Below are 17,172 nucleotides of genomic sequence, written 5' to 3'. Positions count from 1 at the left end.
GGTGCTGTGTTTATTTCTCATGAGTTTTAGTTTCTATATAGAAAGTGTATTTGTCCGATTCTTGTAAACTTTGCACAGATAATATATATTAGCAGAAGTATTTAGAGAGCTGATATATTTTACGTTTGTTATTTTAACAAATGTTTTATTTAAAAAAAATATCTTTGAGTTTTCTTTTAGGAACAAATTGTTTTTTATCTCCAAGTTATCTCCTCTATATATTAGAAATTAACTCAAAATATGAAGATTTTATATACTTTTCGTATGTGTGATTTCATTATGGTATTTTTTTCCTATAAAAATGTAGTCTTTATTATCAAGAACATTGCAATGGTTTGGAGCTAAAGTGATGTCCTTATATAAACAAATACATATACTTACTATGCTACTATTACTGCTTTTTTCACATTATTGTAAAACCTAACATATAATATATATTATTTATTTTTAATATTAAACAATTAAAATCTACGTGAATGTATATATATACATATATATGTATTACCCTTCTCTACAAAACGAATTTAATAATTTCACTAAACCCCAGGTTACCTATGTGATACTAAGGTATCAAGCAATATGTCTTTCTATTTTTCGTAAAACCTTTTTTTTTGTATTTTGTAAAATAAAGATTTTTCATCTATCTTTATATGATATCTAAAAATTAACTATTTATTCTAGTAATATATTTTACGAACTATATACCTAATGAAATCACGCATACAAAAAAAATAACCAAATTTCATAAAATGGACATCGCAATTCATAATTTTTGCAAGGAAAGTTAATTCCCCAGAATTTGTTTTAAACCATGCATGAGACATTTTTATAATTAAAAAAAAAAAATAGCTAATAATTTGTATGAATTAATCTCGGTTTAAAACTTGTCATCAAATTACCGTGATAGCCGTTACATTATTTAATTATTTTTAAATGTTTATAATTAATAAATGATACTACCCACTTGTATTTATTTATTACATATAATATCTGCTCGATTATGAATTTTCATTACATTGTTACCTAAAACTTACTTTTTTAATCCAGTAAATAATAATTTCCGAACAGTTAAGTTCGAGTAAATATCTTGTATCTGTCTTATTGTAAATATTAATAACACTAACTCGAATATTACTTTAATATTTCATTATTAATACATTTACTTCCAAAAAAACCAAATTGAACATTTGACAGTAAATTGACGCGATATCATTGGTTAATCGAGAGCTTGATTAATCTATGATATTCATTATAGATTTGCCAAAAAATGACGTTTTGAACGTCGACAAAAGTGTTATCGGAATTATGGAAGTAAAATAAAATTAGAGTGGATATATGTAGCTTAGAGTATTAGAGTGTTATTATAAATAAAAATAAATTTATCATAAACTCTTAGTAGAGCACAATATATAAGTATGAGTTATTAGCAAGTGCATTAAACACGTAAATCTAAGGTTTGTTTAGCGGACTTAATTTTCATTCGTTAATTTGTTCGCCTTTTTATTTTACGTATCGTTTAAAAATTTGCTTTTAAAACAATTTTTTATCATTACTTTTATAGTAGCTAGTGGTCGAAATTCCACGATCATAATTGTTTTATTTTTAAAACATTTTTATATACTCTGTTATAATGGAAATGTCTAAAATATTTTTTATTGATAACGATACAGCGCATTAATAGATACAAAAAAAAATTATTGACAAAGTAAAAAGATATGTTGAACTGTTTTGTTTTGTCTTTGCCTAATTTGTGTATAGATAGTTTGACGTTGCGCTACCGGCCGAGACATCGCCTTCGTGATACCAAATACTTACTATACTAATGTGTGTCAGTGAATTTGAAACCTACAGTTATCCTACAGTTTATATGACGGCTTCCCTGATGGAAAATGGTCGCCTCCACCCATAGTCCTGTCCTCATTGAGCTTCGGATTATTAACATTTGAGTCAAGTTAAACCAAGCTAATCAAGTTAATTATTTTAATATCTACGTCAACAGTACAGTCCTTGTTTTCTAGAAAAAGTTAAAAATTGTATTATTTGTTTATTTTCTTAAGATATATTGGTTTAGGTTTTAATCATTACGAATAATGGGTTAATTAAAGTTTAAGTCTAGTCTATAATTTTATTATAAAGTGTTATTAACCGTTATTTAATTAAATCATTATTAAAAATGTTCAGAAAAAGGCCAAATAGTTTCCTCTCAGAAATTAACAAATACAAGGCTATTTAAAAAAAAAAATGTCAATTACAGGAGAAGTAAAAAAAAAATGTAAAACTTTGCCATTGAATTGACATGTCATTGATCACGATCAATTATGTTGAATTATCTATGGTATTCAATATATGAATTCTTGAAAAATGGCGTTTTTAATGTCACCGAACTCCGAAGTCGTTATCGAACTTTCAAGGAAAATTCAAGTGGATGTAAGTAGTTTAGTGGAATATTGTTTCATTATTAATAACGTATATTAACTAAGAAGTATAAGTAGTATGTAATATAGCAAAACTATTAGCAAATCGATTTATTTCTTTTTTGATTGAAATCGTAGATATCGGATAACTCAACGACGTAGCATAACCAAATGTTCACTAACTCCTTTGAATTTATTTGTATTTGAATAAATCAATGCCGATATCACGTAACTATAAAATAACTTTCGTAGGTCAATATCGACGTAAATTATAGTAAAGGAAGGATCGTATTGATTTTTAGGTATTCATCTATACTTTATTTTAAACAAATAAATGAGTTGCCCTATTATTATTTATATAGTACACTATATGACAATTGTATATTTTATTAGATCGTCATTTTTTAAACAGTTTTATTTTATTATTAACTAGCGACCCGCACCTGTTTCGCATGGGTGCAATGCTAATACTAAATATTATGCTGAATGTGTTACAACGTTCAGTTTTTCAGTCATTAGAAAATACAAACTAATATGTCCCTGGCGTTTTAAATCTCTAATGTCTTCGAAAATATTCATTTAAATTTATATGAATATTTTTAATTACGCTGTAAAGGGCCATATTGATCTGTATTAAATTCACAATGTATTTAGGGTAAATAAAATAAAATCGTTTCGAAAATAAGACATTATTTCTCGTAAAAAGTAAAGGATAAAAAATGGCTATTGTAAGTTATCCCTAAGAGATAGACATATACCATCGCGGAGTTTTTTGAAGACCTTTTTAAGGTGTACAATATTTTATTAGGTACATTATTTTGATCTATCTCGTAGGGTTCAGACAGCGTTTGCAACGTAAGCGCAAAAATTCTGTTTATTTACAACATCACTTCAGAAACCTCTAAAATTATCAGTGTTTCTCTACTATATTGTGCATGTATTATACATATAAACCTTCCTCTTGAATCATACTATCTATTAAAAAAACCGCATCAAAATCCGTTGTATAAATATATAAGCATACATTTGGAAAGACAGCGGTAAGCGACTTTGTTTTATACTATTTAATGATGATGTTACAACATACGCAGTAATTAAAATAATCTCATTATATTATCGAAAGGTGGATACATAGTATTTTGAAAAACTATAAATGTAAATTAACTTTAAAATGAATAAATGATTTTTTCATTGTGACATTATTTAGATGAACAGTTGAAAGTCTGTTTTAAAACTGCTTTATTTTTTACTTTGATAAACTGTTGAAATTTAAAACATTACGATTACGTCCCGTTTTCAGATTTAGTTTGCTTTAGAATTAATAATAAGTAATGGATAGATTATCATTTAATATATTCGTCGATCCTTTATACTGAATCGTATAAATGAAAACAATAACGAAGTAAATGGACCGAAATCTTAATTAACAAACAGTACTATTCTCAAAGAACAGACTTCGTACCTCAGTTGTCAAATGGTTAAAACCTACAGTATGCTATTTTACATATATTGAAGTCAAGTTTTTTTGGTAAGTTTTTGCAGTACAAAAAAATCTTGATAATTTTTAGACCAATACCTAAACATATTATTTTTAAAAATATCTTATGGACATACGGTTGTGAGATGTTATAAAAAAAATTGTGGAATTATTCCTTATTATTAATACTTATTATTATTAAGTGTTATTACTCACGAAAAAATCTTGGCTAAATTGGAGGACAAAACACCTCCTACCTGACATGTTGAAAAAAATATTAAAGGAAATTTTTGGTTAGCGACCTTGTTCGTAGTGCTATCTTGGAGTAATTTCGAGGTGTTAGAAACATTCACGACTACACATACATACATATCTATTATATGTTGAAAAATAATTATAAAACGAATTTTATCTAGATAACTTTAAAATATTTTATTATATAAGCAATTACCTCGATTGGATGATTGTTTGGTAAAAATACTAAGTATATTGCAGAATATTAGGTGTCTAGTACAGAGGTACAAGAAATAATAGGATGTTAGGTGAAAATATAACTTATCAACTTCCGTGCGTCCTCAACTCCCCACGCGTTGGAAGTGAAAGTCGGGCGACACGTGCTGCTGCGCTGCGCGATTGCTGGTGTCGCCGGTAGTTCGCCCGCGCTCCGCTAAAGTATTTCGATATAAACAAAGCGTGCCGCGTCACAGCACCGACGTCTGCATTCGATTGTTCGTCGGCCGTCGCTCTCGCAGTATCGCTGTCGTACTCGTACCTCTGGCTCTACAACCATCGATCGCGCACGCCCCGCGCGGTGCGCTCTCTTGTGTTGTCATTGGTGAACGATGAGGGACACGTGACACGCGTGCAGCGCCGCGATTCGCCAGTAGGCCGGACGGCCACGTGAGCGGCTTGCGGCGCGCGTGGCCAGTCGCGGCGTGACAGCGGGCGCGCTCGTACCGCGCGCGGCCGTGCCGCGCTCTCGATATGAGCCTCCTCGACACGCTGCTCGAGGCGGCGCGCTTCATCGAGCTGCAGGAGAGGCGCCTCCAGGCCGGTAAGTGGCGAGCGTGCGCGGTGTACCCGGGCCCGCGCCCTGCGACGGCTGACGCCTGCTGCTCTTGACCTTGAACGCCACGCAGCCGCGGTCCGCCCCGCCCCACGTAAACAAAGGAAGCCCGAAATTCGCCGGTTACGAGAGCCGCTCGCTCGAGTGTCAAGTTATGCCATGTTGTGTTTTTGTGTGAATATGGAGAACGTGGTGTGATGTTGTTAACTTTCAAGAGAGTATAACGTTCGACCGTCCCTAGACTACCTCGTCCGCAGCGAATATCGCCAGTGCTATGTATTTCAACACAAAATTTACACTGAGGCGATGAACCGAGATGCGAGCGATTCTCGTCTCTATCACTCGCACGCGATTTCCGATCCGGCACTACTTTGACGCTCTCAACAGTTTCTTTCTCAGTGTTCGCCTTCACTGCGAGTTGTGTGTAGTTGCAATGACATCACGTTAGTTTTCTCTAAAGTAATATTGGGTATGTGTTCTTTTCTATCGTACTCATTTTGTACACGCACACCTACGCTATATTTGCGCATGTTGAGTGAGCGGTTACTCGTTCGTAATTCATCTAGCGAGCGTTTTCTTTTATTTTACGTACAACGCTGCGTCTGTTAAGTACAACGTAATCAAGGCGGTAAAACGTAATGCATTGGTCACTGAGTGCGACGCTGGCATGGATGCGGGCAATCGGTCAGCTGATCGCCTCGTGTCGAGGCCGGGGCGGGAGCGGAGAGGCCGGTGCAGCGCAGAGCGCGGGGTGAGGTGGGGTGGCGACTCGTGATGTGCACACGCATCCTGTGACTGCCTTGTTTACTCGAAACATCCTAATTGCGATATCCATATATTATTTAACTTTACTTCAAAATAAAGCCCAAGGCAATTATTTCACAATGGTTTGGCGTCTGCACTTACATATGTTATACGGTGAACATAATAATATGCCTAGTATAGATTTTAAATATTCTTATTTTGCAAAATGATAAGGCTTGCAAGATATGTTTCATTTTCACTGATTAAATTCAGTGAAAATGATATGTCATAAAATAATAATCTAATACTAATTTGAACGTTGATAAAAGCTTTATAATATACATCAATATACAATAAATATTGATTGATTATAAAGAATATTTTCTTATACTGATTTTAGCCACGGTTTGTCAAGTAAAAAAAAAAACATGTAGTTTCACTTTAACACAAGGACGATTCGTCTGGTGTCTAACGTTATCTGGTTTACCGATAAGTAAGCATCTATACACGTGTATTTATGAACCGGCTGGTTATTTGTGAGACCACTTCGTCGTTTCTGCTACCCTGGTAATTTTAACATTTATGTCCCTCTTTCGTTTTGGTTATTTATTTTATTTGGTAAGAAAGAAGTGCTGCGTTGTTTTTTATGAAATTAGTTCTAATATTTGCAGATCGCCTATCAACTTTGTACAGACAATAATGGAATACAAATAGTTGATTCCATTAGAAAATAAATTACATCACTAAATAATAAAAAAAAAAAACATAATATGTACAACGTATATATATATATATATATATATTAATATCAGACATTTTGTGAATTTGAGAAACGTTTTTTAACGACTATTTTAGAATTTTAGAAAGCATTGTATTAAGAACATTTTTTTTAATAATACCTCAATACTTTCATGTTATTTATACATATATTTAATTATACATTATATATAGTTCATGTATATCCCAATGGATGTAATTGAAATATATTTTTTGAAAGTTAAAAAAATCCCCTTAACTATGTATTGAGAACGTACTAAATTGGATAAAATAAAATCAGACTACGAACTGAATTCATTTGAAGGATTTTGGGCAATAGATAATTTACTTGGTAGAAGATGGTATGTGGCTTTGTACAAGCTCGTCTGGGTACCATGTACTCAACATATATTCTACCGCCAACCAAATACTTCGGAGTGTTGTGTTCCGGTTTGAAGGATGAGTGAGCCAGTGTAAGTACAGGGATATCACATCTCAGTTTCCAAAGTTGGCGGTGCATTGGCGATGCAAGGAATCAGTTGTGGCCATTTACTTATCAGGTTACCCATTTGCCAGTCCGCCTATATAAGCTATAAAATAAATAATAAAATAAACGATAAGTGTTTTAACTTCTGCCGGCCACACGATTAACAAATTATATTCTCTTGATTAACTTATTAAATTAATCAACAAACCCGCTATTTTTTCTTTCGAAAAATAATTCTTTTCGTAATTGTAAAAGTTATAGAGTAACAAGGGTCATTACACCTTAGCTGATTAGAACCCGTGGTTGTCAGCGCATTGACAATATAATTAATGGGTTCAACTTTTCACAATATCGATAGCAATAGATAAGTCAGCCATAAATAAAACAGTAATGATAATAGTAGGTAACTCGCAGATAAGAAGATAGACAGAAAGTAATTTTGATAGTTGTATGATCCCTAAAATGCTTTCAACAGTCAAACGCTTTCTTTATATAATATTTTGTTTTAAAATTATTATTTTTCCGCAATTAACATATTAGGAAATCGAGCTATTTGGAAAGATGTATTAAGTTTAACAATACAAATATATCATTCAGTGTATCAATCACAGGAAACATGTCCATCGATATCATTAGGTTTCCACTTGCAATTATATCGTTTTGTCAATATTTTTGAGAAATGTTTCTGCCAAACCATTTTTTCTTCGGAAATACCGCACAAGTGTGCGCCGACATGAATTGACTTTGTTTAGAAATATTGATATCGTTTTAAAAAACTCTGGCTGGGTGGTGTATCGGAACTACGCAGTAAATAAGTAGGCTCGGTGAATCTTATCACCAAGGTTTCAGTGAGGTCGTCACGAGTACCCGGCGATCAGAACGGTGAAAGGGATTGTATGACCTCGCCATATGCGTCTACACTGACAACGCGTTCTTTTGTATTCAGCTACACGGGAACTTGACGTCGATAATCATATGAGTCGACGAAAGTTTTGCACAAACGTGTGGCTTCAGCTTAACAGGGTTCCCTAAAATGGGTTTGGTTAAAACCAATGGTACGCTGGCTATGTATTATAAACTCATATAAGTTTTCTTTAAGAATCCTGTTTCATATACGATATTATTGCTTCAGTACAGGCATATGTGATATGCGAGCACTGAGTATTTCAATCCAGGTGAGCTCTGAGCATAATAGATTTAGCCAGCATTGTCGAGAGAGGTATAGGATGCTTTCCGGTGTTACCCACACAAAATAGCAACAAGTAGCGAAAATATTTGTTTGAATATTGTGATTGATTAGTTGAATAAGCTCCAAACTAAAAGAGGAGGCCCAGTGCAGGAGCATTTTAAGAATGTTAGTACTAAATAAAATAGCTTAATAGAAATGTTTTTTTACAGATTACATATAAGTTGAGATAATATACATAAGACGTTGTTTAAAGTATAAACCCTCTGTTATTTAATTAACACTGAATAAAAGTTTTAAAATTAAAGGAGAAAATTTATTGATTAATGTACATTTATAAAATTTATACACATTGCTGCTTATTTCCGTTGATTATACGGCTGATTCGAGGTCAACTGAGATAGACATAAAAACTTAATGAAAGCCATAAATAAAAATGTGTGTCTGCCTATCACGAGAAAATAAGATACGCGGAATTTTATGTCATATAAATTACTCAGTTTATTTCTATGAATGTATATAGCTATAAAAAGACAATACCGTTTTATAGAAATGGTTTTCCTTTTGGAACAATGGTTTGTAAATGTAACTCATAATCTTAAGATATAAACACGTACGTAAGTACAAATTAACCAAGCATAAAATTCTAAAATAAATTGCATTTATATTAAATGTGTTTTTAATAAATTACTTTCTAAATACATTTTGTACAAGAATCTAAATGCTTATCATATAAGGTTACATGAATCAGTGAGCTTTCGTTGCATGATACGTAGTCATATCTCGACTTCCGGTGGGTGGATTCCCCTCTTCATAGTGTTTCCACTTGGACACCCGTGTCGCTTTAAGCGTTTTATATCGATTGTCAAACCATGAAAATTGTTAAAATGTTTCTTCATATTATTATTATTATAATATTTAATTTCTGTCTTCAATTATGTTGAAGTTGCCCTCATCGTGTCAAAGGAAACTGAGCAAATTTCATGAGATCGCGTATTCCGAAAATAGAATCTAGACATGATGCTAGGTTGGATCGCAACCTGCTAAACCGGCAGGTGTGGTTACAAGAGGTATATGAAGCGGGGAGAGGTGTTTGTCCGGGGGGAGAGAGCCCGGGCTGCACGCTGCACCGCGCCAAGGTCAGACGTCGCACGCATGCGCCGACTCCCTCCCTCGCACGACCTTATCGGTACCTGCACCCACTTATTCATGTGTTCCTGTGACTTGCACTCGATACAATAATCGTTCCCTCCTTTTTCTCGCGGCAAAGGATTACGTGACCCATAGGCGTAAAATGTTCATTGTTCAAGAATAGCCTTGAGGGGTTTGGTATTTTTCTAGAATTATTTTGAATACGAAATATTTTTGCAAACATAGGTATAAAATGAAGTTTTTAATTATTTCACTTCCGCAAATTACTTCCTATGTTGGAAGTTATATAAAAAAAATTTAGTAAAATTCTACATAAAATATATGTGTTCAATAGAACGAAGTACCAACATGTGTCATGGCGTAGGAGGAAAACAGTACTCATGTACTAGTATCCTATAACATAATATAGAAATCCTATTAATCAAATTAGCGCTCGCATTGACACGCAAATTAGTCTGTTCAATTCTGCTTGGATTACACATAGTTTACGATAGAACTATGTAATATCATGTTACGGACATAATAACGATATTCGTAATAGTATTAATTGGTTTTTAACTAAATAATATACTTAAATGTTGCAAATGTTAGTAACAGTGCGTCGGCGTCGTCACTTAACCGTCTTTTATTAGAAAGTTTAGCGATATTGTGCATAAGGAGCGAAGTGCGGGACACGGTGGACACTTCTACATTCGCACCGTCGCCAACACAACCCGATTCGGTTGCAACGTTCCATTCACCTTATTCGCCGCCGTCGAGGTTCAGTGACTCCGCCGGTGACCGACTAACTCTTCAAACACGTCATCGGCGTGCTAATGCCGCCGTTTCATCACCAACAGCTATCGCTGCGCTGCTCTTAACATTCTGTAGGTGTATCGCGGCGCGGCCGTTGTTGCGACCTCGTTTCGAGGTAGTCGAATGTGACGCGCCGCGTGTCGACGTCGGGCGTGCAGCGTTATGTAAAATGAGACAGTGCAGCGGCGAGTGTTGCGCTCGACCGCGTGCGCGCCCCCCGCCTGCAGTCCTCCCCTCGCGATTTCGTCCGGCGGCGGCTGGCGAGCGGCGCGGCGCGGGGCTCGGAGGTCGCGCTCCTCCCGCCTCTGCCCTCCGAGACGCGTTGTAGTTCTACAATCCGCGATCGGCGGCCGCTCAGTCGTCGAGCGGAGTTCGTCGGCACCGGTCGGCTTCGTGTCCGGGAGCCATTTTCTCTCTTTTCGATATCGTGACGTATTACAGCTCCGGTCGCCTTCGACGCGCAGCCATTTCGGGAGTTCGTAGTGAATCCGTGGGTGCGTTTGCGACGGTCACGAACGTCGAGCCGGCGGTTGCGGATTAAAATAGCGTTCGTTATCATCGCAACCTCGAACGGCGAGACGAGATAGCGCGAGGTCGGCGGCACCTGCGCGCCGCGCCCCACGTGCGCGTCCGCTGCAGCCGACAATTAGCAAGTGGTAACCACTGGAGCACCCGCTGTCCCCTCTGCTCCTCTATCTCTCGGGCTGGCTACCACACTAGAATTGTCTGGACTTTGCTCATTCTAGAACAGATATAAAGCATTTATTTTTACTGGTAATTTCTTACCTTTTATTATCAGGAACCTGAATAATACTTTGAATCCTATTTCTCATCAAATTTACTCGAAAAGTATTTAATTTTAAAATAACCTTGACATGAAATAAAAGATCTGACAAGAGTTATTTAACCATATAAAATATAATTTAAAATAATATTGCAAACGGAACATAAGATAATGAAATCGCTATGAAATCATCATTGTCAAATATTTCACCTTTGAACATATTCATTCGCGATGTTCGCAGAATGGTATTTACGTTAACGTTATATATACATAATATTTTGTTATTGTTATTTTACGTACCAAATATTTCATCGGATTCAAGTAATTTTATCTTAATTCAATATTGTATATACAATATTATCACAAAGGCAGTATTCGTTCGGTCTTTGTTTTCTTTACGTAGAGAGATTAAAATTTATCTGCAGGTTTTGTTTCTGTGAACATCAAATCACCTTCAATGTGTTGATATAACTTACTATGAGAATTCGACCGCACAGCAAAGTAATGCAGACGGATATGAATGAAAACAATGACTGCAATAGTAATACAATTAATTTAATGTTATAATGTAAAATTGTACAAATCAGACAGTACATGCATGGATTGGTTTTATCGGCTCCTGTGAGATGTGCACGATGCACATTTAATTCACGTTAATTGGATATAAATAAAATGCATTTTTTTAAAAACAAATGACATCGTGAGGCAGGCATCAAAAATAATAATGATATACTGACGCACATACCAGATCATTAATTACAATCGAGGTTATCATTTTAATTATGAAAAGGAACTCGGATAATTTGTTGAAATTGTCGTAAATATGTTTTTTTTTTATCTCAATAGAGTGACAATATATTTTGAATTTATTTTCAATCGCGGTCTCAAACTAAAATATTTTATTCAGTTCACTTTCACTTGTTGAAAAAATGAAAATCAGGCAGACGATCGCTAAATTGTTTTGTTAAATTATTTTCGGGAAGTATTCATTTCAATCATAGTACTATATATTTTTCGATTTGTACACGTATGACTATGGATATACGCGATTGAAATTTATACATATATTTATTAAATTATAGCCAATTGTCCTCAAATGACCATTTCGACCTAAAAAGAAGAACGCTAACTCTATTTTTAACGATTTTGAATTACAATCATAGTTATGCTAAAAATGTAGATTTTTTCTTTATGTTTATTTGTTAATTAAGTCGTATTCAAGAATTGTGTCATTTAATAAAATGCTATGTTCAGTAAAAAAAAAATCTATTCCTACATTAAAATTGAAATATTTGTCCAAAAGATTGTATTTTGAGCTGTTATTTTTATTCTCCTTAATAATTCACAGAATTCAGTTAATCAATGATACAGTGCCTACGAAATTTGAACAAAGATATATTTTTTGTGTAACCACAACTGAGTAGATCTTACCTTAGCCTTACCAAGCAAAAAAAAAAGCAAATTTTCAAAGACAAAATAAAATAATCGATCGTAGAAGAAATTTACCCTATTTTACATAATGTTAAAATCAAACAAGCTTATTAAAATCGAAAAGGATTAGACATAAAGGAATCTTACATTCGCTTATAGTACTGCTATATTATTCACAACAAACATATAACTTGATTAATATATATTTATAATATAACATATTCCACTTAACTACTTATATCCATTTTAATTTTATCGTACCTTCCATTTTTCGCAAATCCAAAATAAACATAATAGATTACATTAAAGCTTTCGGCCAATCAATTCCGTATTAACTGGATGTTAAAAAAAAAAATCTATTACTTGTAGTTGGATTATTTATACGTATAGCATATAAATTATAAATAATTGAATCATGCGAATAAATTTTCCCCAATTTCGGACTAAAACTGAATTTCATTGTTTTTTTTTTGTATCTGACAATATGTACCCATATTGTAGAAATAAAAATGAACGCAGTTGAAACCGCGGTACAGCTAGCATAAAAATGATAAATCAAAATAAGTTAATGTCAAAATAAACATATTTGAAATTTAATGTTCTTATAAGCCAGGCGTTAGCAGAAAATCTTAAATAAATAAATTATACTAATAATATTGCACAATTTCAACAAAATTTGCGCTAAGTATAAACAAAGGGATTTCAAAAATCCTTTTCTAGGTTAGTGGTATCTACATTGTGTATACTCATTAATAATTATTTTCCATGGTTTTTCCAAAACAGCACATGTTTATTGTTGAATTTCTATATGTAATTATAGCATATTTCTTACACAAGATTTTTTATTATAGTGTATACGTAATCTTTCGGTATACTAATAAAAATATATACGTGTGATTGACACCAAATAACTATTCTACAGTAATTGATGATACGATTTTCGAAGCAGCAAAATTATGACTTAACTTTTATACGAAATTTAACCTATTTAAATTAAATACAATACAAATAAATATATTGAAAAATAACGCAAGTAAAATCTTAAAAAAAAAAATTTTTCATGGTGTTTTGTTTTTCGAAGTTGGCAACATGTAATACGAAAACACGCACAGAGATACGTGAAGCATTTTCACTTTTTGATAATAATGCATTTACAAATTGTTTGATCTGACATAGTTTCACTACTACACGGAAAATTGTTTTGCTTTGACATTTGTGATGAAGTCATATTGCATTTTCAATTTAATTTTAATATGAATAGTTGCGGGTAATCCATGCCTATGTGAGTCTTGTTTCCGTCACGGAATTGTTATAAGGATACGATTCTGGCACGGTTTATAGACTGTTATATGCTGTAGAAAAAAAAATCATCAATACGATTCGCTTAGTGACAACTCACAGCATACCATAGCAATACCACATAACAATGATTTTGAATTATCAAATCTAACTTATATTTTGTGTAGACCGCGGTTGATTTTTGTGACCTCACTTTATTAAAAATACTCTCGGTATTAATAAAAACAATTTACACCACCGAACTTTGATTAAATGTGACTGACTATTCTCTAATTAATCATTTAATTTAGCATAATTATTTCAGTTTAATTTTCTTTTCACACCTTGTGATGCCTTACAATCAATATTATAAAGAATGTAGTACTTATTTATAACCTATATTTTTAGGTGACAAAAGTAGAAACATCTATACTTAAAAAGTAAAACAGTTATTTTTACTACACGCCTCGTAGTATTTTATAATTTCTAAAAACTGTCGTAATATTATTTCTGGCTCAGTGTTAAAATACTAGTATAATTTAATTGGAAAAAGTCTGTTTAATTTCTTGATATCCTATTTCTTTTGTCTTTGTGCAATTTCTAATGGAGTGAACTATAATTTACAAATCGTAGCAAGAGTAACGAAGTACTTATATAACATATAAACACATACACGTGTCCGCCAGTCTTAGTTACGTAACAAATATGGTATAATACGTTTACATTCGAACCGATATAGGTACACACATTATGTTCACTGTTTAATGTTTTGATTTTTGTGAGTTCAAAATAATTGTAGTACATTTATATAAATGAGTCAGTATTCATAATTATTACTATTGTTTATATATTCCATGTATTTAAAATGCAGATTAGTTTGTAACATGTAGACCAGATTGCGCTTAATATTTTCTAAATCTAATCTAATTAAGAGAAGTCATGTGTAGATCAAACTACGCAAGAGTAATCAGCATTAACTATTGTTTGTTTAATATTTCAAACAATGTTGCCCCATTCAACGTGTTTTCATCGGCATGGGCACCGCCCAACACGTATACATTAGACCTGACTAACAATAATGTTTATAGGTTCATAACCAAAACACCTGCTTTTTTATGTAACTTACTTACGTACTAGTTACTATGTACTATTTTCGCCACCATTAAACGGGGATATTTTTTATATACTTAAAAAATGAAACGAAGATAAATCGAACAAAAAGAAACAAATTTTAATATAGAAGAAAAATGTTTTTCTCCTTTGAATCGAAAATGTCTGCCAATTCGGTTGCTTTATGTACCAGGGCAACATTCTACTGAAGGAGGTAGAGATAACAGTTACTATTGAGTTGGCGTCGGAGTGCGAAGTGGAGGGCGGGAGGCAAGTGCACGTGCCCGTAGCTCCATGCGACTGTGCATGCTGTCCTCCCCCCTCACTTGTTGAACACATCCACACTATCAGTGGCGCTGGCCTTCGAGCCACATGAGCATGACACCTCGCCCATTCTAATGTACTATCTCACTCGTACATGTTTGTGTTCATAGCGCTCTCTTCTTTTGTGCAGAAAATATCTTTTACGCAAAATCGTATCGAGTATAATACAATTTGGTTAAATCGAAATATAAAACAAATCGTGGAATTTATTTATGTACATAGCTGTTTAGGTAACTTTTTCAAACATATTTTTTAATCGTAAAAGATATTTTACATTATGTAGGGGTTGTTAAATTTTTTTAAAATCGTTTTGCTTACTAGGAAGGACTGTTATATTATGATCTGTATATACCTGTATAATAACCCAATTTTTTAACGTAAATAATTAGTTGACGTAGAAATTATATAATTTGATTGGAAAGAAAATCAAATGAAAAATACGTTAATTAAAGTTGAATAAAACAAAATTTATCAAATCTATGACGGCGATTATTTGTGGAAGTTTGAATACATTGTTGTTGATTTTGTTAGTCACCGTGAGTTTGATTAATCTTGCAAAAAATATTAATATTATAGGGGCATATTGGTAAAATATTTTGTATATATTGTATATATATTTATATAAATTTCATTATTTTAAACACTCGTTTCCGTAAATTAAAAATCGTTGTTTGACCCTCGCTAACGCACCCTTATAAATTTATCCATTTTTGTGTGCAGATGATATTTTAAAAAGTGAAATAACAAGTTAAATATATAAATTAACTATGTGTGTTTTTGTAAACATTGAGTTTGTAACAATGAGGACTAGTGAAGTGCAAAGTTAAAAATTATCGTGCCGAAAAAAGGATGGGTATATTCATGGAAATCAAAGCCAATTTGGTCACTGCCAGTTACCGGGGACGTGGTGCTGAGCCGCAGCTATATGACACAATGAATGCGCCCAGGGATGCCTTCTACTCAGACACGCTGCATACCATTGCTATAAATACTAGGGAAACAGAATTTGGCAGTATAGTTGAACCTATCCCTATTATGCTAAAGACTTATCAACAATTTCAACCAAACGGTCACAATATTAACGGCTATGGACACCCCCATCCGGTAATAGCTTCTCTTAATTCTGCACCACTGTCACCAACGGTCGAAAATCCGTCCACTTCGACCACTCAGAGTCCGGTTAAAGAAGAAGCGAAGGACAAGCAAAAAATCGCAAGGCCTCCTAAAAAGAAATGGATCAAAGAGTATTTGGGTAAGTTAAACTAATCCTCGATAGCGCTTATAAAATTATTTTCCATTTAATAGGTGCAATTAGTAATTACCGAAAAACAATCGTTAACCTTGTGATATTGAATTAGTTATAAGTGCTAATAATGGAGACAGACTCGTGACACGTCTTACTACGTGAGCACAACTTAAATACATCGTTAGTGTAACTTTTTTTTTTAATGGAACGCTATAAAAATGTGTTTAGTACGTAATACGTAAGCTTGGGTACGACTTTTTATTTTAAAAAATCGAACACTCAATTATCTCGTTAGCTATTGTGGAATTGTTATAATTATGAATATGTCATAGTATATCCTCGTGCAAGTCTATAGTTAGTTATTAGTTTGCACTACGGAACCAATAGAATTAAATATAATTATTTCTTGCGTTTAAGAATATAAATTTAAACTGTATTATAATTAAATGCAAAGCCACTGAAAACTATAAACCCCATTAAAATATAAATATTATTTAACAAAATTATTGTCGTTTTTTATTTTTTTTAGATATCACATTAAGTAACTTTATTAGCATAGTCAATGTACAAGTATTAAAAAATAACAATATTATACGTAATCGATAGACGCAAATGCACTGTTAAAATCCAATAAAGATGAACACTAGTGTGTCTGATTGTAGTATTGCGTAATAGAAGTTTCTAAAGCTGCCACCCACTGGGTTACAAATCGACGCCGTGTTTACATCACGACTCCTCTAAACAATTTTTTAAAAACTAACTGAATGAGATTATTTTCTAAACGTTCGAGTTAACTTTATGTGAAATAATTTTCAAAGCATCATGTTTGTTAAATTATAGTCTCAAGTTGTTTCAATTTTAAGTTGTAAGAAATATACAAACATATAGCTTTTTAAGATCACCAGGGAAGAATAACTCTTAA

At 33.2% G+C, this 17,172-nt stretch overlaps 1 protein-coding gene across 7 annotated transcripts in view; it reads left to right on the top strand.

Moving 5' to 3' along the window:
- The first annotated feature begins 4,797 nt into the window (after positions 1–4,797).
- Positions 4,798–17,172, top strand: part of LOC125071670 (max-binding protein MNT-like) — a 29,110-nt gene continuing 16,735 nt past the window's right edge. For 4 of the 7 annotated variants that reach the window (XM_047681995.1, XM_047681993.1, XM_047681989.1 and 1 more), the window contains exons 1-2: positions 10,727–10,851; positions 15,725–16,256. In XM_047681995.1, coding sequence (XP_047537951.1) covers positions 15,854–16,256 — 403 coding nt within the window. In that variant the 5' untranslated portion in view covers positions 10,727–10,851; positions 15,725–15,853. Of the gene's footprint in view, positions 4,946–10,446; positions 10,572–10,726; positions 10,852–15,724; positions 16,257–17,172 lie in introns of those variants that run through there. The other 3 variants (XM_047681991.1, XM_047681992.1, XM_047681996.1) reach the window with 3 other exon arrangements.

The sequence above is a fragment of the Vanessa atalanta genome, chromosome 20 (assembly GCF_905147765.1).
Source record: "Vanessa atalanta chromosome 20, ilVanAtal1.2, whole genome shotgun sequence".
Classification (NCBI taxonomy): domain Eukaryota; kingdom Metazoa; phylum Arthropoda; class Insecta; order Lepidoptera; family Nymphalidae; genus Vanessa; species Vanessa atalanta.
Note: the sequence above shows the minus strand (reverse complement) of the source record. Positions and strands in the feature narration are given on the sequence as shown.